Genomic DNA, 24,277 nt, shown 5'->3' with positions numbered 1-24,277 from the left:
GTATTGTGATTATCCAGCTGGCTTTAAAAAGGTGTCTTTGCCTTCATAGATTTTGAAGGCGTATGTGTAGCCAGTGCCGCTCTTGCATCCCTTGTAAATTTTTACCCCACATCTTGTACCTGTCTGCACCTAATTTTGCCAAATTTTGTTATAATAATTATTACACACTTTCTGTAAATCCAATAAACTTCATTTCACTTCTCAAATAACACTGTGTGTGTCTCCTATATGATATATTTAACCTCCCTGGGGGTCAATTAAATCCGTCAGGGAGGCAGCACAGCACTATTTAATTTTTTTTTTTAATCATGTAGCTAGCCTAGCGCTAGCTACATGATAGCCGCTGAGCAGCAGCATCCCCCCACCCCCTCCGATCGCCTCCGGCGATCAGGCCCATCAGGAAATCCCGTTCTGAACGGGATTTCCTTTAGGGCTTCCTCGTCACCATTGCGACGGGTGCGATGACGTCATCGACGTCGTGACAGCAGAGGGAGTCCCGAGTCACCCCTCAGCGCTGCCTGGCACTGATTGGCCAGGCAGCGCACGGGGTCTCGGGGGGGGGGGCACCCCCTAACGTGGCGGGTAGCGGTGAATCGGCGCAGAGCGGCGACGATCGTAGGTAACACGCAGCTAGCAAAGTGCTAGCTGCGTGTATAAAAAAAATTATGCAAATCGGCCTAGCGGGGCCTGAGAAATCCTCCGCAGCGGCTTACCCCGTGTCCAGCACAGGGTTACCGCTAAGGAGGTTAACTGACATTTTTTATCGTAACAACCAACGATTTATACGGGAAAATCACGATGATTGACAAGATTGCCCAAACTTTCGTATCCCACTGTAGGTGTTTTCAGGGGGCAAAAGTTGGGGAGTCAGCCTATACATGGGACAGCTCATACACGAGTATTTATGGTATATTACAAAAATATCAAAAGACCTACCATTCAATAGCAATCATTGGTGATAGATAAATAACTGGGAGGGAAAAACACTTGTATTTATTACCATTTCTAAGAATGCACATTGTTACTGGTTGTAACTATGTGCATTCTTAGCTAAATGTTCTGATTGACTCAGGGAACACTTGTTCCCCTTCACCAATCCCTTCTCTATAAGTGTCTCCATGAACCAGCCATAGGAGCATGCACACACCCGCTGCGACTACACGTATACACATCCAGATAGACTTAGAGCGACTCCTTCTGGATGACTATAGTCGTCCAGATAGGATTAAGTGGTTAAAAGAAATACATATGCAGCCTGTATATCTCTCTCAGTAAAGGGTCCTATGACGCAATCCCAGAGTAAATGTATGTTCTAGTTTGAGAGATTCAACTCTATAGCTCAGAATTAAGTAACATCTTAACCACTTGCCGACCGCCCACTACCTATGGGCATTCGGCAAAGTGGCACTCCCAGGACCGCGTAACGCCGATCAGCGGCGGTACCTGGGGGACTGAGTAGCCGGGGATTGCGTGCGCATCCGCCGGCATTAGGTTCCGTCCGCCCGCAACGTCAACCCGCCAGCCAATTAGTAGCGCCGGTGGGTTGTTAATCCCCGATCTGCCCCATACAAAGTGTATAATACACTTTGATAAGCTAACAAAGTGTATTATGCAGGCGGCCTCCTGCCCTGGTGGTCCCAGTGATCGAGGGACCACCAGGGCATGCTCGTTTCGGGCATCAAATGCCCTTCGTCAGGCCACTGTACAAGCAATTTCTACAAAAGAAATCAAAAAGGACATCAATTAAAAACATTAATATAATGTATCAAGTAGAAAAGGACCCACACCTACAGAGAGAACTTTCAAAGGAAAAGTGTAGACGGAGTGTGTTTCACACATAAACCCAAAATCAGGGTTTCCACACAATGTCTAGGAATATAGTGTCAAGAGAAGACAGGAAAAAATAGTCATTGTAGTCGCTAGACATAATGTGAAGCAGAATCTGACTATTTTTTCCTGTCATCCGAAACGAGCGTGTCGTTGCCAATTAATATACTGCTAATTGATATATTGTTGAATATTTAAGCTCTTACTACTATTGAAAATTCCTGTGACTATTCACACAAAGGAGGAGCACCTTACAGAGGTAACAGTAAATTCGGGCGCCTGAGGCAAGTGGACAAATCGGGCGCCGCCATTCACTCCCATAATAAATATCGTTTAATGGGCGCCCGACAGGAAAAAAGGGCGCCGGAGAAAAATAACGTTTTATAAGCGGCGCCCGGAGACTTTTACTGTTTTATAACTGCTTCTCATGATTACACATTATTTTATGATTTATAATTTTTTAAACATTATTTTTAAACGAAAAACAGTACAATCTTTTTTAAAACATTATTTTTAAACGAAAAACAGCACAATATTTTTTTCACACGTTATTAATGCTTATCACAGGGGGGGTCTTAGGTTTAGGCACCACCAGGGGGGTCTTAGGTTTAGGCACCAACAGGGGGGTCTTAGGTTTAGGCACCAACAGGGGGGTCTTAGGTTTAGGCACCACCAGGGGGGTCTTAGGTTTAGGCACCAACAGGGGGGTCTTAGGTTTAGGCACCACCAGGGGAGTCTTAGGTTTAGGCACCATCAGGGGAGTCTTAGGTTTAGGCACCATCAGGGGAGTCTTAGGTTTAGGCACCAACAGGGGGGTCTTAGGTTTAGGCACCAACACGGGGGTCTAGGGGTTAGGGGTAGGTACAGGGAGGGTTACTTACTATTTTTTTTAAACGTTATTATACGTTTCACTTTTTAAACGCAAGATTAACGTTTTCACAATTGCCAATTTCATGCACATTATTTAATGATTTATAACTTTATAAAACATTATTTTTAAACGAAATATAGTACATTATATTTTTAAACGTTATCCATGTTTATCGTTTAAAACCCCGCGCCCTTTTTTCCCAGCGTCCCTTTTTAACGTACGCCCTTACAGAGACTTCCTCTTTTTTAAACAAAATGAACTTTTGTACTTGTGTCAATAAAGATGTTTTGGTATTTTTATACCGCAAGAATTGAAAGACTCCGTGCTTTATATATTTGATGGTCCTTTCTATGAATATAGTGAGTTGTTTGGGGTGAAGTGGATCACACCAAAAAGGACTCTATGGTTTTTTAGTCTTTCTTCCATTTATTAAAAAGACACGCTCCCAACTACATTATTACTCCCCTCTGATCACCCATCAATCACCCCCTGTCACCACCTGTCACTGCTACCCATCAGATCAGACACTAATCTGCCACTTGCGGGCACCGAATTGCCCACCGACATCCTCAGATCGCCCTCAGACTCCCCCTGATCACCTCGTCAGTGCATTGCTTGCATCTATTCTCCCCTCTAATCACACCCTGATTACCTATCAATCACCCCGTCACCCTCTGTCACTGCTACCCATCAGATCAGACCCTAATCTGCCCTTGCGGGCACCCAAACACCCGCCCACACCCTCAGACCCCTCCCCCCCTGATCACTTCCCCAGTGCATTATTTACATCTATGCTACCCTCTAATCACCCACTGATCACCCATCAATCACCCCCTGTAACCACCTGTCACTGCTACCCATCAGATCAGACCCTAATCTGCCCCTTGCGGGCACCCAATTACCTGCCCACACCCTCAGATCGCCCTCAGACCCCCCTGATCAGCTCGCCAGTGCATTGCTTGCATCTGTTCTCCCCTCTAATCACACCTATTAATCACCCCGTCACCCCCTGTCACCACCTGTCACTGCTACCCATCAGATCAGACCCTAATCTGCCCTTGCGAGCACCCAAACACCTGCCCACACCCTCAGATCACCCTCAGACCCCCCCCCCTGATCACCTTCCCAGTGCATTATTTACATCTGTGCTATCCTCTAATGACCCCACCGATCACCCATCAATCACCCCCTGTTTTCTCTTTAAAACGCTACAGCACAAGCTCTGCGTCTACCAGGAAGTGATCCCAGAATTTTGCCCCGGGATTTGGTGGGTTTAATTACATCATTCTGCCACAGGATTGCTGCGTTTTAGCTATGCTGATACTGCTGAAGATAAGTGTCAAATAAAAAGAGGATTTTTAGAAGGCTTCAGTCTCTCTTTAAGCCACCAGCAAGCAAAAAAAATACTCAGAATTTTTTTGACAGTACTTTTTCACCTAGTGTTTCGTATTTTTTTAATTGCAAAGTGCTGACAAATTATTTGAAACAGATAGGAAAATATCTTCTTGGAGAAAACTCAGGAAAAAGAGTTAATTGCATATGGCGCAATATGTGATAAGCTGGTACAGCCATTCCTAAGCATTTGAGTACTTTTGATGCCACTCATCACTGATGTGCAGCACCAAGCTTGATACTGTCAGCAAAGCGACAGTTAACATCTAGTAGCAGTAGAGTTTTGTACTGTGTTAGCAATCAGTAAAAGCAGGATGTTTTGAATCAGGATGATATCATTTATTGGATAATAATAATTAGCCAATAAATGGTATTATCCTGATTCAAATTTTCCTGTTCTCTTTTTTTAAGTTAGCAAATAAATGAAGACATCGGAGACAACTTCTGATTAATTCTGAGGGTCACTTTCACTTAATTTGCACTGAAGATGTCACTTGAATTAGTGGTTGAGAACAGATGAAATTGTCTTATTTTGTCTTGATGAAATTTCCTAGAGCTGCTCAGTCAGATTTTCTCATGTGAGATCAATATATTTTTTCGTATTGTTTGCCATGGCTATTACAATTTTTTATTTATGTTTTTAGGTTTTTGATACCAATAGTAGCCAGCCAGGCTCTGGTACACATATCCTACCCAATCTAAGTGGCTCTGATGAGGTAAGTCAACATACAATTTTCAATATTATTACATTTAATTTGCAGTTGTTGGTATGAATTTCAGAGTTACCTAAAATTAATGTAAATTTGCATACAGCAATTAACAAGGGGAATGGGTAACACTGGATTTTGTTAGAGCATCTTGTTTTACTGAACTGAATCAATATATTTTACTCTGTTGTAGAATTTTCTGTTTTCTCTATTGTGATCTATACTATACCTCCATATTATGCACCAACTAGTCAATTAGACCCGGTTGAAAATTAGGTAGCCTGTTCCTGTAATATTGCTGTAATATAACTAGAAGCAATAAAGTATCTCCCTAAGGCTCGGTTTCCACTTCAGCTAGACCATGTGCTGCCAATGGGTGCGGACAGTGGAGTGTTCGCTCCGTTGGTCTGCTATGCTCTGGCTGTAGCCTGGGGCAAATGCGTTACCCCATAGACTGTATGGGGGAACACATCCACCCTCCCTGGCAATATAGCTAGTCAGACCCCCAACACACACACACACACACACACACACACACACACACACACACACACACACACACACACACACACTTATAGATAGGCAGCCACAGCCCCCTTCTTTGCCACCCCTTCACACAGTATAGTCAGCCAGAGCCCCCCTCTCTCCCCACACCCATTATAGCCAGACAGAGTCCCCCTCTTCCCACCCCCACACATGGTATAGTCAGCCAGACCCTCCCTACCACCTCCCCTCACCCAGTATAGCTAGCCAGAGCTCCCCTCCCCACACCCAGTATAGCTAGCCAGAGCCCCCCTACCTCCCCCCACACAGTATAGCTAGCCAGAGCCCCCCTTCCTCCCCAGACACAGCATAGCTAGCCAGAGTCTGTTACACCCCACACAAAGTATAGCTAGACAGAGTTTGTCCCACCCCACCCCACACATACTATAGTAAGCCAGAGGCCCACTCCCTTCAAACTCCCACCCCCCCAGTCTGCCCACCACACTTCAGCAGTGGGGGAAGCTCGGAAACATGCAGGGAGCATCAGAAAACTCGCCTTCTGGGGTCCATTGCTGCATCTATATGCTTCCTCCTAAGCGTCTGTTGCGTTGGTAACAGCACCTCCCATGATGACGTAAGCATATCTCATCACAGGGGGCGCTGTTACCAATGTGATGGATGTGTAACGATTGGTGTCAGCAAGCACGGATTTTCTGATTATTGGTGATCTGCAGTATCACCAACAATACAGATGCTATACCTGATTATATGGTGATCTGCAGAATCACCAATAATGCAAGTATAGCGAGACACGGAACAACCGGATGCAGGAAAGGTGTTTGGTGCAATAGCAAAGTGTAGAGACACTCACTACCTTAGAGGAGCTGGTATAAGAAGGTATCTCTATGGGGCACTGAAATACAACCTCCAGCAAGCTGGAACAGTAGACAACAATAATATACAATGTAAGTTCACAAGTCTGTGGAAAAGTTCACCACACAGTAATTCCTCAGAGGTGTGGTTACCTCTGAATGGGAACCCCGTGTGTGAGATCCTCCAAAGGAAGCAGTGGAGGAGTCTCTGCCTCTAGCAGTAATGGTTTGCTAGTGGCGGGCGTCTCAGAGAGGCTAGCCTCTGATAGAAACCCTACAGTGGGAGACGTTCCACTGAAAGGAGAAAGGTCAGCCAAAATGAGGTTCGGCAACAGATCAGGCGGCAACAGTACAGAAACGTGAGACAAGAGAATAGTCAGAAACCGAGCCAATAGTCGATAACGGTACGGGCTGGCGAAGTACAGAATCAGGAAACAGAAGGATAGTTAAGACAGGCACAGGATCATACACAATAAATGAAGACAAACACAGACGAAGTGCAACTGAAAAGCACTTCCTTAAATACTGCCTGGGAAAGGAGTCTCCACCCCAAGCAGCAACCAATCAGAGCAGACTAAAAACGTCAGCTGACCTCCAGGTCAGCTGACACACTTTCTAGGAGCATAAAGGAGTGCCTGGCGTGCGCCCGCACCCCCTAGAGGCACGATGGCAGAGCCCTGGTGAGCAGCATGCTGTTGAGTTTGGCGCTGTGCGCTCGGAAGGTTTTGCGCAACGGATGCGGACAAATTTCCGCATCCCGCGTTGGAAAGTCCACCTGCCGGAATGGATGCGACCGTATTTCCGCAATCCATCCGGTGTTGCGGAATTTTCGTTACAGTACCCCTCCCTCTAGACGTGGACTCCGGACACGCCCCACCTGGCCTGTCAGGATGAAGCTCATGGAATCGTTTTCTAATATTATCTGCATGTAAATCACCTGCTGCAACCCAGGATCTTTCCTCAAGACCGTACCCTCACCAATGCACCAAATACTGCAGTGAACAACAAACTCATCTGGAGTCTAAAATCTCCTCAACCTCCCATTCAGGTTCACCATCAACCATGACAGGGTGAGGAGGAGAGGAATCCGTCTGAAAAGCCGGCTTCAAGAGCGACACATGAAAGGCTTTTCCCACCTTTAGAGAAGGAGGTAAACTGACCTTATAAGTGACACGATTAACCCTTTCGGAAATTGGATATGGTCCAATATACCTGGGCCCTAGTTTTGTGGACGGCTGTCTCAGAGCTATATGTCGAGTTGATACCCAAACTTTGTCTCCTGGTTTGAACTCCCACTCCACAGATCGTCTCTTATCTGCCTGCCTCTTCTGTATGCAAAAAGCCTTTTTCAAATTTTCTCTGACATTAGCCCAAATCCTTTTAAAAGATTTCTGCCACTCCTCCAGAACAGGGAACGGAGAGGCCATCACGGGCAAGGGGGAAAATTTGGGAAACTTCCCATTGACCACCTGAAAAGGCGCATACCCAGAGGACTCATTCCTGAGATTATTATGTGCAAACTCTGCAAATGGTAGAAACTCTACCCACTGGTGTTGGGCGTCCACCACATAACATCTCAGGAACTGTTCCAAGGACTGATTGATCCTTTCCGTCTGACCGTTGATCTGCAGGTGGTACCCCGACGAAAAGGATAACGACATACCCATCCTTTTACAGAAGGCCCGCCAGAATCTTGAGACAAACTGGACCCCTCTGTCTGAGACGATATTTTCCAGAATGCCGTGCAATTTGAAAAAGTTTTGAACGAAAAGATCAGCTAATTCTTGGGCAGTAGGGAGACCCCTCAAAGGCACAAAATGGGCCATCTTAATTAATTTGTCTGTGACTACCCATATGACAGTCTTTCCATTGGAAACAGGAAGTTCTCCCACAAAGTCCATGCAAATATGCGTCCATGGCTTCTGAGGGGAGGGCAGAGACTGTAATGTTCCGGCTGGAGCCTGTCGGGAGGGTTTGCTCCTAGCACAGACAGAACAAGCTTTAACAAAATCTTTGCAATCAGGTTGTAATGATGGCCACCAGACAGATCTACATAACAACTCTTGGGTTCTGGAAATGCCAGGGTGTCCGACATTCTTATGTCAATGAAACAATTGCAGAATGTTGGGACGCAACTGAAAAGGAACATACAGAACCCCTTCCGGTTTCCCTTCTGGAACTTCTAATTTAAAAGGATTTAGAAGGCTAGCAAGATCTTCAACTATTTCGGTAGCTGCCAAGATGATCTCCTTGGACAGAATACTTTCTGGAGAAGGAGATGGCGCTGTTTCAGGTTCGGAACAACGTGAAAGAGTGTCTGCTTTAATGTTCTTACTCCCTGGTGTAAATGTAATTATAAAATTAAAACGGGAGAAAAAGAGAGCCCATCTAGCCTGTCCGGGGGTGAGTCTTTTAGCTTTTTCAATATACTGTAAATTTTTATGATCCGTGTACACAGTTATTACATGCTCTGCCCCCTCCAACCAGTGGCACCACTCCTCAAAAGCAAGCTTGATGGCCAACAATTCCTTGTTTCCCACATCATAATTCCTGTGAGCTGGAGAGAATTTCCTAGAAAAAAAAGCACAGGGATGAAGCTTATCTTGAGGACCTGAACGTTGAGACAACACTGCTCCAACTCCAACCTCCGAGGCATCCACCTCCACTATGAATGGGTAAGCCACATCTACATGATGTAGTATAGGAGCAGAACAGAATGCCTTTTTCAAAAAAGCCGCACATGCTTCCTCTGACCAATGAGTGGCATCAGCCCCTTTTTTCGTCAAATTAGTAACCCTTGATAAATTTCCTATAATAGTTTGCGAATCCCAGGAATCTCTGCAGTGCTTTAAGCCCAGATGGTTGTGGCCAATCCCTCACAGCAGAGACCTTCCTGGGATCCATGGATAACCCTGTTGTAGAGATAATATATCCAAGAAAGGAAATCGCCTTTGTCTCGAAAACACATTTTTCCAATTTTGCAAATAATTGATTCTGCCTAAGTTTTTGTAGCACATATTTAACATGTTGGCGATGTTCAGTGAGATTTTTAGAAAATATCAAAATATCATCTATATATAAAATTCCGAAATGACCAAGTACCTCCCTAAAGATCTCGTTCACAAACTCCTGAAAGACTGCAGGAGCGTTACGCAACCCAAAGGGCATCACCAAGTATTCGTAATGCCCCTTGGGAGTGTTGAACGCCGTCTTCCATTCATCCTCTTCCCTGATACGAATTAAATTATAGGCCCCTCTCAGATCTAGTTAAGTAAATACAGAAGCCTCAGAAACTTGTGTAAACAGATCATCAATGAGCGGCAGTGGATAACGATTCTCAATCGTAATCTTCTTTAGACCCCTGTAGTCAATACAGGGGCGCAAACCTCCATCTTTTTTTTTTGAGCAAAAAAGAATCCCGCTCCCGCAGGAGATCTTGAAGGACGGATGAAACCCTTCTGTAGATTCTCCTGAATATAATCATCCTTGGCCAGTTTTTCTGGATGAGAGAGGTTATATAGGTGACCCCTAGGAGGCATGGTTCCCGGTTTCAAATCAATTGAGCAGTCAAAAGGTCTATGAGGGGGTAATTGATCTGCTGCTCAAGGACAAAACACATCAGAATAGTCTTGATATTGTGGAGGCATTCCTTCCACATGAACCTTAGTAGAACACAAAGCTATACTTTGTAGATAATGCTGTGAACAATAAGGAGACCATGTAGTCAGCTGCCCATCCCTCCAATTAAACTGAGGAGAATGTAATCGTAACCAGGGTAAGCCTAATATCACTGTAGAGTTAGACATTTTTAAAACAAAGAATTGTATGGTCTCGTGGTGCAGAACTCCGACCTGAAACGAGAGAAGAGGGGTCTGGCACAGTGGGGACTTTCCTTGTAAAGGAGAGTCGTCAATTGCCGTGAAGTACAAATGTTTTTCCACAGGAAGGACAGGAATATTTAAACTTAAAGCAAAACTTAAATCTATAAAGTTGGCAGTGGAACTAGAATCCACAAACGCTGTGGTAGGAGAGTTTCGTCCCTCCCAATTTATGGAGCAGGGCAATAATATCTTCTCTTGTTTAGGAGGTGAAACTAGTCCACCTAGGGTGGTACCCCCAACCACACCTAAGCCGAAGAGTTTCCCGACTTCCTACCACAGTTTTGTGCAATGTGACCCCTCTCTCCGCAGTACATGCAGAGACTCTCTCTGCGTCTTCTTGTCCTTTCAGCCTCTGTGAGGCGTCCGTGGCCTAGTTGCGTAGCTCAACTGTTGCCGAGCTACTAGCACCTGAACCCCTAGGATACATAGGGTACCTGCCCTTCTTATTGTACCTGAGACGTCTATCTATGGGCAAGTGGCATGGCGGCCATCTCCGCGTTCCAGCCAGCGGCTTCTGCCGCGCAGCTACGTGCTGCTGGTTCGCCTGGTCCACACAGATTAAGAGCTACGGGCCAGGTGACAGGACCTTTATGCTAGTAGAAGAGGAGTCAGCTGATCAGGCCAATCAGCTGACTCCAGCTAGGCTTCGGATTGGCTGAGTGACTGGGGCGGCGCTCTGGAGCGCTCAGGGTATTTATAGGGCTTGCCTGTCAGTTGCAAGTTGTCTGCTGTTGCGAATGCTTACGTGTGAGCGCTCAGACCCTAGTCATACAGATCAGATCTTACAGTTTGTTAGAACCAGCCGGAGGTGATCAGCCTTGCTGTACTGTCTGTGACACTTGCTCCTCAGGTGTCTGTTGGCTGCAAGCAGTGTCTGTTGACCAACTGCTCCTCAGGAAATCATCGTGCAGCACAGACAGTGGTCCCTGCCCCTCGGGGGTCCACTGGCTGCAGTACAGTGTGATTCCCTGCTCCTCAGGGAATCCTTGTCTGTAGTACAGTCATAATCACTCATTCTACCTGTGATCACCCTTGCAGCACAGTCAGTGGTCCCTGCCCCTCAGGTGTCCACCGGCTGCAGTACTATCTGAATTCCCTGCTCCTCAGGGAATTCTTGGCTGCAGTACAGTCTGTATTCCCTGCTCCTCAGGGGATCCCAGGCTATAGCTTAGTCTTCGCAAAATGTGGATCAGCTCATCACCAGGCTGCCTCCGAATGGCCTCGAATCAGAGGTGCGCTGAGCCCCCCCCCCCCCACCCAGAAACTGCAAACGCACCTTGAACCCAAACGAAAGCTCTGCATATACACCAAAAGCAAAGCTGTTAAGTGGGAGCAGCTGACCAAAAATGAATTAAATTAGTACATGGCAAGGAAATGAACAGCGCTACTTAAAAACAGACAAGTGCCTACCTGCAAAAGAGTGCAAGCCCCACTTGTGGGATAAAATACACACCTAGCATACACATGACCTGTCTACCACTGGAGGATGTTGGTTTCCGTAACAGCTTGCATGCAACCTATTAAGTACTCATCCCTCCCACTGTGAAGAGTAGCTTAGTCTTGATCACCTGCCCTTCAGGTGATCAGTCTTTCTCACACCGCCAGTGGTCCCTGCTTCTCAGGCATCCGCTGGCTGCAGTGCAGTCTGAATCCCCTGCCCCTCAGGGGATCCTTGGCTGCAATATTCCTCGGGAGATAACTTCTCTTATTACTGTTGCAACAAACACTATACCACATAAGGTGTCCTGTGTCTAGCTATACTAGTATTATTGGTGATTCTGCAGATCACCACATAATCAGGTATAGCATCTGTATTATTGGTGATACTTCAGATCACCAATAATCAGAAAAATCTGTGTTGCTGACACCAATCGTTACAATAACCTTATAGCCTCATCTAGATCTTTAGGCTCTGGATGGCTAACCATTATGTTGGTTACTGCTTCCGACAACCCATCCAGGTACCTATCAAGAAGTGCATATCGCTCCCATCTAGAGGATACAGCCCATTTCCTAAATTCTGACGCATATTCTTCTGCTGTACTGCGTCCCTGTCTGAGATTTGTAAGTTTGCGTTCGGCCGTGGCGGCACTATCCGGATCATCATAGATGACCGCCATGGCCTTAAAAAATTCCTGGACAGAAGAAAGGGCAGGATGCTCATCAGGTAAGCCATAAGCCCAAGTTTAGGAATCTGCATGCAACAGAGTCTTTATAAGGGTGACCTTCTGAGCCTCAGTTCCCGAGGACACAGGTTTCATCTGAAAATAAGACAGAACTCTGTGGCGGAAATTCTGAAAGTCTGACCTAGCGCCTGAAAATTTCTCAGGGATTTTCATTTTAGGCTCACTAGGAGCCGGGGGAGGTAGGACGTTAAGTGGTGGTTGAAGCCTCTGGACAGTCTCTGTCAGCTGGGTAATCTGAGCCTGCTGAGTAGCCACAGTAACCTTCAGCTGTTCTAACTCTGCCCTTACGGTCTGAAGCTGATTAACCACCCCCTCCATCTCACCTCTTTTTGGTCTGTGCTTATGTAACGATTGGTGTCAGCAAGCACGGATTTTCTGATTATTGGTGATCTGCAGTATCACCAACAATACAGATGCTATACCTGATTATATGGTGATCTGTAGAATCACCAATAATGCAAGTATAGCGAGACACGGAACAGGAAGTCGTTATGGCAAACTCTATACCTGCATTTAAAGGGGGCTTAGAGGCTTTCCTTGCGTTGAAAGACATCCATGGCTACAATTACTAGGTAATGCCTAATGATGTTGATCCAGGGATTTTATCTGATTGCCATCTGGAGTCGGGAAGGAATTTTTCCCTTATGCAGCTAATTGGACCATGCCTTGTAAGGGTTTTTTCGCCTTCCTCTGGATCAACAGGGATATGTGAGGGAGCAGGCTGGAGTTGTACTTTGTACTGGTTGAACTCGATGGACGTATGTCTTTTTTCAACCAAAATAACCATGTAACTAAGTAACCGGATGCAGGAAAGGTGCTTGGTGCAATAGCAAAGTGTAGAGACACTCACTACCTTAGAGGAGCTGGTATAAGTAGGTATCTCTATGGGGCACTGAAATACAACCTCCAGCAAGCTAGAACAGTAAGTAGACAACAATAATATACAATGTAAGTTCACACGTCTGTGGAAAAGTCCACCACACAGTAATTCCTCAGAGGTGTGGGTACCTCTGAATGGGAACCCCGTGTGTGAGATCCTCCAAACGAAGCAGTGGAGGAGTCTCTGCCTCTAGCAGTAATGGTTTGCTAGTGGCGGGCGTCTCAGAGAGGCAAGCCTCTGATAGAAACCCTACAGTGTGAGACGTTCCACTGAAGGGAGAAAGGTCAGACAAAATGAGGTTCGGCAACAGATCAGGCGGCAACAGTACAGAAACGTGAGACAAGAGAATAGTCAGAAACCGAGCCAATAGTCGATAACGGTATGGGCTAGCGAAGTACAGAATCAGGAAACAGAAGCATAGTCAAGACAGGCACAGAATCATACACAATAAATCAAGACGGTACAATATGCGTATATATTGGTGATAAACCAATATATAACGCAATATCAAATACAAGGCTAGCTAGGTGTGACAAGAGCCGGGGTCCTGCCGAATTATCACACGGGAACTGACTAGGTCTGAGTGCTGACACAGGGTATCGCAAACACAGGCGAAGTGCAACTGAAAAGCACTTCCTTAAATACTGCCTGGGAAAGGAGTCTCCAACCCAAGCATCAAGCAATCAGAGCAGACTAAAAACGTCAGTCGACCTCCAGGTCATCTGATACGCTTTCTAGGAGCATAAAGGCGTGCCTGGCGTGCGCGCGCACTCCCTAGAGGCACGATGGCAGAGCCCTGGTGAGCAGCACGCTGGTGAGTTTGGCGCTGTGCGCTCGGAAGGTTTTGCGCAACGGATGCGGACAAATTTCCGCATCCCGCGTTGGAAAGTCCGCCTGCCGGAATGGATGCGACCGTATTTACGCAATCCATCCGGCGTTGCGGAATTTTCGTTACAGGATGCCTAGGAGGAAGACGATAGAGGCAGCGGTGGATCCTGGAAGGTGAGTTTTCAGCTTCTCCCTAAATGTGGCTACGCCGGTGTGCTCCTCCTACCCCTGACGTCACCCAGTCTGCCTGCCCCTAAAAATAGGACTGGTGGACTGCACAGAAGTGCAGCCCACTTGCCACAATGGATGTCACGGATCTGTTGCAGCATAACAAGTGTGAACAGCTCCTATTTATAAAATAGGAGACATCATTCTTTGTCAGTTTAGCAATGAGAAGATAACGGACAAAAAATACCCATTCTCAGCTCAAGTGCAAACACAGCCTAAGTCAGGAAGATATGTATACACCATACATGCATAGTACGGAGCCACCCATTTTCAAAAGCACTCAGGCTCCCGAAGCATCCTGAAGCCTCCCGCGGCAGGAGATTTGAATGGTTGCGACAGCACTGGAGCAAGGGGCTCATGAGAGGAACGGGAAGCTGCAATAGGACACAGAGCCTTCCCTCTCCTTAGGTAAGTATCTGTTTCTTTATTTTAAAATTGCTTCAGGTTTGCTTTATCCCCTTATCACTACCTGAGTCTTTCAGCATGGTTATTACTAGAATATATAGCACAGTAGTCAAACTCAAGGCCTGTGGGCCTAATGCAGCCTTTCTTGCCATTTTATGTGGCCCCCGAGAGCTTCAAATGTGCATCATTGTAAGTAGTAAAGTACAACAGTGTTTCTGGTTGAAACATTGTGAGTTTGAGCTTCGGTGCAGCGACAACTCACGGGACCCACCTGCGAAATTAGCATGGTGCTCCCACCTTGGATCAAAACCCTCCTGTGGCAGATAGGCAGAGAAACACATGCATACCATACATACCTCCTCTTCCCACATAGCAGAGTAATAAAATAGTGTATTTTTTCTTGCTCCAGTGCTGCATCCGATCTCTTCTGTTCTTCTCTCTATACTTCCTTACCTCCAGCTCCTGATCACGTGACATGCATTGGGAGTCAGAGGTATGCAGCATTGAATATGTGTGTGTCAGGAAGAATAGAGGTGATCCGAAGCAGTAGTGGAGCAAATATTAAACTGCTCTATTGCGCTACTCTACAGAAAGGGGAGGATCCCCTCCTCAATTGCGCTACTCTACAGAAAGGGGAGGAGAAAGAGAGGCTCCAGGCCCCCTCATGGTCACTACACCACTTTATTTAGAACTGCTCAATAAATGTTAAACAATTTGACCCTCAAGTAAGATGATGTTTTAGATTGTTTAGTTTGACACCCCTGGTATACAGTGCTGTACAATATTTATTCATACTTCTTGCAAAATTTGATTTAACTTGCTGAGGACCGCGTCACACCGATGGGCGCAGCGGCAACCCCAGGACCGCCTAACGCCGATCAGCGTAAAGTCCTGGGGTGGTGGGAATTTGCAGGAGATTGTGCACCATTGTGCATGCATCTCCACTTGGATAACGGAGTTCCGCTCCACCATCAGTCTCCCAGTGGCGAAACCACAGTCTATTTACATTGTACAGCACTGCGATCTACTACAGCGCTGTACTGGGGACAGCCGTGTCACCCCCTGGGAGACACCAAAGTGATCCATTATCATAGGCTGAAGCCTATGACAGCCGATCGCACTGATTGGCTGGTGGGGGGAGGGAGGGCTGTAAAATAAATTTAAAAAAGCAGTTATTTATAAAAAAAAATAAACAAACATCCTGGAAGCCATCACAGCCTACCAACAGAGAGCTCAGTTGGTGGGCAGAAAAGGGGGGGGGGATCACTTGTGTGCTGAGTTGTACGGACCTGCAGCGAGGCCTTAAAGCTGCAGTGGCCTATTTGGTTAAAAATGGCCTGGTCTTTAGGGGTTTAAGCCTGTGGTCCTTGAGTGGTTAAAGTTACTTTTATTCAACCAGCAAGTAATTTTTTGATGGGAAATGACATAGGTGTCTCCCAAAAGATAATATGATGGTGTACAAGAGGCATTATTGGGGAAAAGACTCTCACAGTCTTTGGGAAAATCCAAAGTTCTATACCATTCCAAATAGTCCAAGCTGTTATAAAGCATCCTAATTACCCTGATTAATTGGGAATAGCTGTTTTAATCAACTTAACAGGTGAAAAACAGTGATGGGCCGAAATTTCTAATTGAAATTCACAATTACGCATCATAATTGTAATATGAAATTTCATTGAAAATCGCAATGAATTTTGTATGTAATTGGTAGAAGAACTGCTCACCCCCGTAAAGAACAGTGCTGGTACCTGGAAACTGAATCCAAGGGATATATTCAAACAGAAGAAATGGTCCACACTAGTTCAAGCTGATCCAGAACTTTGTTGAAGACGTGTCATAGGTCACAGAAAGCTTTCTGTGACCTATGACACATCTTCAATAAACTTCTGGATCAGCTTGAACTAGTGCGGACCATTTCTTCTGTTTGAATTTTGTATGTAATAGTAGTATTTCATAATTTTGCGTAATTTTTCGTGTAATTTCGCTTAATTTTGTGCTGATGTAACGATTGGTGTCAGCACACAGAGAGAATCTGATTATTGGTGATCTGCAGTATCACCAACAATACAGATATATACCCGATTATTGATGGTCTGCAGAATCACCAATAATACAAGTATGACTAACCTCTGGGCACCTGATAAAGTGTAAGTGTTTTGGTGCAACAGTAGGCTGTCTCCCGTGGGGCAGGAGACGCAGATAACAATGAGCATGGACCACCTGAGGAGCAGGTGGCCCTTGGCTGTGTGTGAACTATCTCCTAGGAAGGGGGATAGAGATAACCTGCGAGCCAGTGATTCCCTGCAATACTGGGAATCAGACTATACTGCAGCCAAAGGACTCCTAACGGATAGAGCCCCTGGCTGGACTGCAGAGAGGCCTCTCTGAGGAACAGAAGGTCTCTGCAGCTACCTGACACTTGGCGGGGTAGTGTCACAGGTAGTACAAACAGACTGAACACTCAAGGTATGAGTGACAGCCAGAAGGGTCGGTCAGGCCAGGTTGGCAACACACGAGTAGACAAGGTACAAAGACAGAAGGCTGATTCAGTAACCAGGTACAGGCAGGGTTTGGCAACAGGTAGGCAGATATGCAAAGGTACCGAATCAGAAAGCAGGAGAGAGGTTGAGAGAGCAATTGGTCATAACAGATAAAGGAGAGGCCTAGTCTAGAGTGTGAGGTCCGTGGTCTCAACACCCAGGAACTGGTCTAAAGTATAACACAGCTCTGACACAGTATTCCTAAGCTTGGGTGTGAGGTCCTTGGTCACAACACCCTGGAACTGGTCTAAAGTATAACACAGTAATGGCACAAGCGTAATCTGGCTAAGTGTGAATTCCCAGGTCCACCTGGTTCTAACACACTGTGGGATCTGACTATGGTCTGAGTGCTCACACGTATGTATTCGCAACAACAGACAACCTGAGACTGACCAGCGAGATCTATATATAGTGCAGCGCTCCTCAGCGCCACCCAGCGCTACTCAGCCAATGACAGTTTGCGCTGGGATCAGCTGACCAACCTGATCAGCTGATCCCTCTCCTCCTGGCATAAAGGTCCTGCCTCCCAGCGCGTGCGTAGCTCTCCATCTGTGTGCACTAGAAGGCTCAGACAAAGCAGACGCATGCTGCTGTGCGGAAACCGCCGGTCTGAACGCGGAGACAGCTGCCCCGCCGCCAGACCATGCGGCGGCATCTCCGCAATCCTTTACAGCTGACTTTAACAGTTAATAGCAAAGCCCCCATATATGCTATTGCTACCAAAAAAATGCAAAGAAAAATGGTTTTTAAACTGTCATTTTTCAGAGTTTAACAATTTTTCTTTGCATTTATAAAATCAATTTTCTCAGAAACGAAATTGTCTTTTTGGAAAATTCTTTTTTTGATTTGTATCCACTATTCTCCTTAACGTATGTAGCAATTTTGGTAGCAATAGCAAGTATGGGCACTTTTCTATTAACTGCTAAAGTCGCATGAAATTACGTGGAAATTACATGAAATTTTATGCATAATTACAAATGACTATGCAAAATCAATTGAATTTACAAATCGTAATTACGTATAGGTGAAAATGTTCCCAAAATTTTGCGTAATCGTAATTAGCTCATTATGATCATCACTAGTGAAAAACAGCAGCTCTCTGCAGTTGGTTTGTGAACAATCATGGCTAAGACAAAGGAGTTCAGTGAGGACCAGCGGCTGCACATTGTGGCTTCTCACAAGCCAGGAAAGGGCTACAAGGCTGTTTCCAAATGTATTCAAATACAGTGGCTACAGTGCAAAATGTTATTAAAAAATACAAGATGTTTGGCACTGGAAAATCACGAATCCAAGGATCACCACCAAGGCCATCCTGGTGAATCTGAGCTCTGCTGGAGGCAATGTCTCAAGGCAGACAATCCAACGGACACAGCACACTGCTGGGTTCCATGGATGCAGGCCAAGGAGGGTGCCACTTCTCCAGATAAGGCACACAAAAGCTCACTTGGCATTTGCAAATGCTCATCTGGACAAAGAAGAAGACTTCTGGTCTTCTGTGTTATGGTCAGATGAAACAAAAATTGAATTGTTTGGTCACAATGATGTTTCCTTCATTTGGCATAAAAAAGGAGAATCCTTCAACCCAAAGAACAGCATCCTTACTGTCAAACATGGTGGTGGGAACCTAATGTTTTTGAGGTGTTTTTCAGCTGATAGACCAGGAAGCCTAATCACAGTAAATGGCACCAAGAAAAAAGAGCAATACATGAGGATTCTCAATGATAACATCAGGCAGTTTGCAGAGAAACTTGGCCTTGTGCACCATTGGACATTTCAGCCTGACAATGACCCAAAAAACTCACAGCAAAAGTGGTGAAGAAATGGTTAGACAACAACATTAACACTTTGGAGTGACCTAGCCAGAGTACTGACTTGAATCCAACTGAGAATCTGTGGAGGGAGCTAAAGATCAGGGTGATGGCAAGAAGACCCTCCAACCTGAAAGAGAAAAAGAAAGAACACCAAGGGCCTAATATAGTGTAGTATGTACTGGTAATTTATAATTGGAAGAGTAATAATATTAATTTAATACTCACAAACAAGTGTTACCAATTAGGCAACCACTGTCAAAGCAGGTGGGGAGACCCCACTCAGGATTAAAAAGTTGCTCTCTGTAGTAGAAGAAGGAAGGGTATAACACTCCATCAAGGGTGGACTTGATGTAGATAATAGGATAAAAGAGGCGCCAACAGGATAAAAAACACTAAAATAACTTAAAACCCCATCTTGGTAATAGAGGAGGTAGTGGTGGACTTACCTCCTCCAAGCAGAACGACTGTGTATTTTCAGTCAAAACTATTTTATTGGATACTCCAAATAAAGTGCAACGCGTTTCGTGGGGTACAAACCTGCTTCATTAGGCAATAACAGATAGGAGTAAACAGCATCTGCCAGTATCATCAACGCTGAGTGCCTCTGTGACTCAGTCACAGATTGCACACAATCTGCATTGATGGCTCATAACATAAAAACACACAGGAAAAACATAGGAACCCCTTAAGTCAACATTTGTTAGGGGTATGAATAATTATGGGCAGCACTGTACATATGTAAGAATGTGCCTGTATCCATATTACATTTAGGGCATAATGGATTATTTGAACTATGAATTTGATGCATGCACTCTGGAGTTTAATGCACATAAATGTGATGAAGAACTTTAAATTGCAGTAGGCAATCCTGTGTGGAAATGGGTACTTTAACGCATTTGTCTAGTATTTCTTCCCAGTCATTATCACAAAGGTTTTAGATTTCATTATTCCATCTGTTTTATGTGTTTGCATTTTAAAGATGGTGGTAGGCTACATTTGATGCAGCAACCCACTTATAAAAAAATGTAAAGAATGGCAGTGGAGTAGCTACTGTAGGAATAATAATAATAATACTTATTATTATTATTACTAGTAGACCCAAGCCCGTTTAAAAACGGTCTCTAGGGTCTGTTTCTCGCCGCCGCATGTTACTGCGTGAGCGTGCACCCACCGCACACGTGCACGCACTTGCGCGCACCTGCCGCACCCGGCCGCCCCCCCTCACACGCCCGCCCGGTTCCCTGGCCCTGTCCTCCTGTCTCTGTAAGACGGACCAGCTACACAGAGACAGCACACGCAGGGACACAGGGGTTTTATTATAGAGGATAATATAGCACTCACTTTGTGAAGTATATAGCCTTGTTGCTAACTGTCCTTCAGCGGGACTCCTAATCTAATCTCTACCATAGTCATATGTCCATCATAGTCTAGGGCCAATTTAGGGGTAAGCCAATTACCTTTATGCTTTTCTTATTTATAATGCTATCGGTGCAATATGGCCAACGGTTGTTTTATCCAGTTTGGGTCCTCTGTAAGAGCTGGTACTGAACTGGTAAGCACCAGTCTAGTGATTATTAAAGGGGCACTATGGCTAAATTCTTCTTATATTATCATTTAATATAAAATATGTGCAATTGTAGCAATGTGTAAGACTTGTATTGTGGCTGAATAAAACTCTGCTTCAATATTGCTTTACCCTAAATCAGTGCTGGAGTCCCGTCGCCAGAGAAAGCTAAGCGACGCTGAACCAGCACATTCCATTCTGCAGGAGGAGGCTGCCTTATCAGTCGTTTTATCTGAAGTTGTAATCTCCCCCTTTGATGTGTCGGGAGAGGTTTCGCCCAACGTCTAACTGCACATTAGTGCTGTTACAGCTCCTCTGATCTGCCGTACGTCTCAGGACAATGACGTACGGCTCTGATGAAAAAAATGCTCCCCGCTGAGGCCCCCCTTCAGAGACACAAGCAGGACACTGGCTACACAGCACTTGCGTGTGCTGAATCAAGACGCTGGAATCCTGTGCATAAGAGAAGCTGGTTTCCATGGCAACTGACAACAAGTGGTGACCCTGCCTGTGCCAGCTTCTCTGAAGGGGGGCCTCAGCGGGGAGCATTTTTTTCATCAGAGCTGTACGTCATTGTCCTGAGACGTATGGCAGATCAGAGGAGCTGTAACAGCACTAATGTGCAGTTAGACGTTGGGTGAAACCTCTCCCGATACATCAAAGGGGGAGATTACAACTTCAGATGAAACGACTGATAAGGCAGCCTCCTCCTGCAGAATGGAATGTGCTGGTTCAGCGTCGCTTAGCTTTCTCTGGCGACGGGACTCCAGCACTCATTTAGGGTAAAGCAATATTGAAGCAGAGTTTTATTCAGCCACAATACAAGTCTTACACATTGCTACAATTGCACATATTTTATATTAAATGAGAATATAAGAAGAATTTAGCCATAGTGCTCCTTTAACATTAGGAAGGCATAAAGACTTGCAATAGAATATCCTTGCAGTCTCTACTTTGAGTCTCGCAAAGACTATGCATCTAATAATCACCTGGAGTTGCATTCACACTGTACAAAGTGTACATCTCCCTCTAACTCTGGGCTAAACCCACACTGTGGATAGCCTACTTACCTCCCCCTTACTTAACCACTTTGTCCTCCTTGACGTATAAAAACGTCAAGGAGGACAGGCGCGCTCCCGCGGCCGATCGCGCGCGTGCACGCGCACTCCCGGCCGCGGAGTCGGTAGCCACGGAATCAATGTATCGGGCTATGGAGCCCGATCACTGATTCCTCTCCCCCGCTGAAAAAGCGACAGCTTCTCTCGGAAGCTTCGCTCTTTCTGAAGCTGTGTCCCTCTAAGCGTACATTGTACGCTTAGAGTGACTTCATGTAAACAAAATCGAGATTGCCATCTTGTGGCCAAAAAGTAAAACTACAAGTAAATGCCAAAAAACATTACAATACACCAATATTTCCCCAAATAAAACACTTTTATATCCCACCCTCCCAAAAATGCCCACATAAAATGTTTAATAAAAAAAAAAAAATTACTATAAAAAAAAACAACACATAAATATTTACCTAAGGGTCTAAACTTTTTAAATATCTATGTAAAGTTGAAATATTTCTCTCTATTTTTTTTTTATAAGCTTGTAAATAGTGATGTATGCAAAACGGAAAAAATGCTCTCTTATTTCCAAATAAAATATTGCTGCGATACATTGTGATAGGGACATAATTTAAATGGTGAAATAACCGTGACAAATGGGCAATAACAATACGTGGGTTTTAATTATGGAGGCATGTATTATTTTAAAACTATAATGGCCGAAAACTGACAAATAATGAATTTTTTCATTTTTTTTCTTATTCTTCCTGTTAAAATGCATTTACAGTAAAGTGGCTCTTAGCAAAATGTACCCCCCAAAGAAAGCCTAATTGGTGGCGGAAAAAACAAGATATAGATCAGTTCATTGTGATAAGTAGTGATAAAGTTATAGGCTAATGAATGGGAGGTGAACATTGCTCGGATGCATAAGCTGAAAACGACTGAGATGTTAAGTGGTTAACTTGCATAATCCATCTCTGTACTCCATTCCCAAACCTCATTTACCTTATATTCCTCCTTACTCATATTATGCATCCCACTCAGGGCCGGGCCGAGGCATAGGCTGGAGAGGCTCCAGCCTCAGGGCGCAGTGTAGGAGGGGGCGCAGAATTAATTCAGCTGTCATTCCTAATTATATTTGAAGCAGAAAGAAATAAGAAAAGGGGATACATGGCAGTGACTGCAAGCCAGATAACTAGATATTAAGGTGTTGGGGAGGTTGTGGGCCCTGTGGCGCCTCTTAGTCTGATAGCAATCAGTGTGTGACGGCTGGGGTGGCAGGGATGGAGGGGCGCACTTTGGTGTCTCAGCCTTGGGTGCTGGAGGACCTTGTCCCGGCTCTGATCCCACTATCCAGTTCCCAGATCCTCACAAAGGCCACATACACACATCAGACCATAGTCTTTTGAAAATGAAAGATCACAGACCAATTTTACCCCCTTCCATGTAGTATGAGAGCCATACCTTCACAGTCTTTTCTATGGAGCTGAACTCCCTATCAGAAAAAAATCTTTGCAAGATGCTGCACACACACAGATGCTGTACAGACACAAAAGATCAGTATCTGCAAAAGATCTGTTCCTGCCAAAAATCCATTCCTGCAAATTGCAATGATAGTCTATGAGATCTGCAGATCATCATACACACATGATTTAACTGACATTCATCTGGGGATACCTATGCCTGGCTATACTGGCGGCACCTATGCCTGGCTACCTATAGTAGGGATACCATGCCTGGCTATACTAGTGGCACCTGTGCCTGGCTATCTATACTGGGGACACCTATGCCTGGCTATACTGGGGACACCTATACCTGGCTATCTATACTGGTGACACCAATTCCAGGCTACCTATACTGGGGGCATCTATAGATGGCTACCTCTTTTTGGGGGTACCTATGCCTGGCTATACTAGGGACACCTATGCCTGGCTATACTGGTGGCACCTACGCCTGGCTACCTATACTGGGGCACCTATGCCTGGCTACCTATACTGGTGGCACTTATGCCTGGTTACCTATACTTGTGGCATCTATGCCTGGCTACAGGTGCGTCGCTAGGGCTGACGATCTGGGGCTCGTGCTCTGCCAGCCAGAACAATATCAACTCCTGCTGGCACATCATCATGGCCAGCCAGCCTGCACAGCTTCACAGGCCAGCCGGCAAGCACAACTTCACCAGGCCAGTCTGCCCACACAGCATCACCATGCTAGCACAGCACAGTATCACCAGGAGAGTCAGCTGTCACAGTATCACAAGTCCTGCTGAGCAGAGCACCCTGACCAGCAGGGCGAGGACAATACGGAAGCCAGGTGAGGGGACTCTACCTAGTAAATGTTAAGGGGGATCTCTGCCTTTTTTATGTGAAATTATACTTATTTATGGGGGTTGCACGCTGTCTAATTAAAGTATAGGGGGCTCCATCCAACATTTTGCTGGGCAGGCCCATTATATTTAGGTTACACCGCTTCTAAATTCATCTACATTGGGCCCCACTCATGGCCACTCCTACTCCCTATAGGGTCATGCCCATTTTTGACGCTGTGCGTGCCACAGGATACCTCTAACTGCTGTTCATGGGTGCCCTGGATCTCCTCAGATCTTAGCAAAGCCCCTGCTGTTGCATATCTTTTACATCAGAATGGACGTTCTGAGTTCAGATCCACTTTTAGTAATTAATTGTAAAAACCTGTTCCAGGTTTTACCTGCATTTGGCAATGCACTTTGGAGTTTGGTTAGGATTTCCTGTGGC

At 45.4% G+C, this 24,277-nt stretch overlaps 1 protein-coding gene across 4 annotated transcripts in view; it reads left to right on the top strand.

Moving 5' to 3' along the window:
* Positions 1 to 24,277, top strand: part of TIAM2 (TIAM Rac1 associated GEF 2) — a 1,035,624-nt gene that overhangs the window by 534,169 nt on the left and 477,178 nt on the right. For all 4 annotated transcript variants that reach the window (XM_068231884.1, XM_068231882.1, XM_068231883.1 and 1 more), the window contains one exon: positions 4,735 to 4,806. In XM_068231884.1, the coding sequence (XP_068087985.1) occupies positions 4,735 to 4,806 (72 nt within the window). The remainder of the gene's footprint in view (positions 1 to 4,734; positions 4,807 to 24,277) is intronic.

This window comes from Hyperolius riggenbachi, chromosome 4 (assembly GCF_040937935.1).
Source record: "Hyperolius riggenbachi isolate aHypRig1 chromosome 4, aHypRig1.pri, whole genome shotgun sequence".
In the NCBI taxonomy this organism is placed as follows: Eukaryota; Metazoa; Chordata; class Amphibia; order Anura; family Hyperoliidae; genus Hyperolius; species Hyperolius riggenbachi.
The sequence above is the reverse complement of the archived record's forward strand: the minus strand, read 5'-3'. Positions and strand labels throughout refer to the sequence as shown.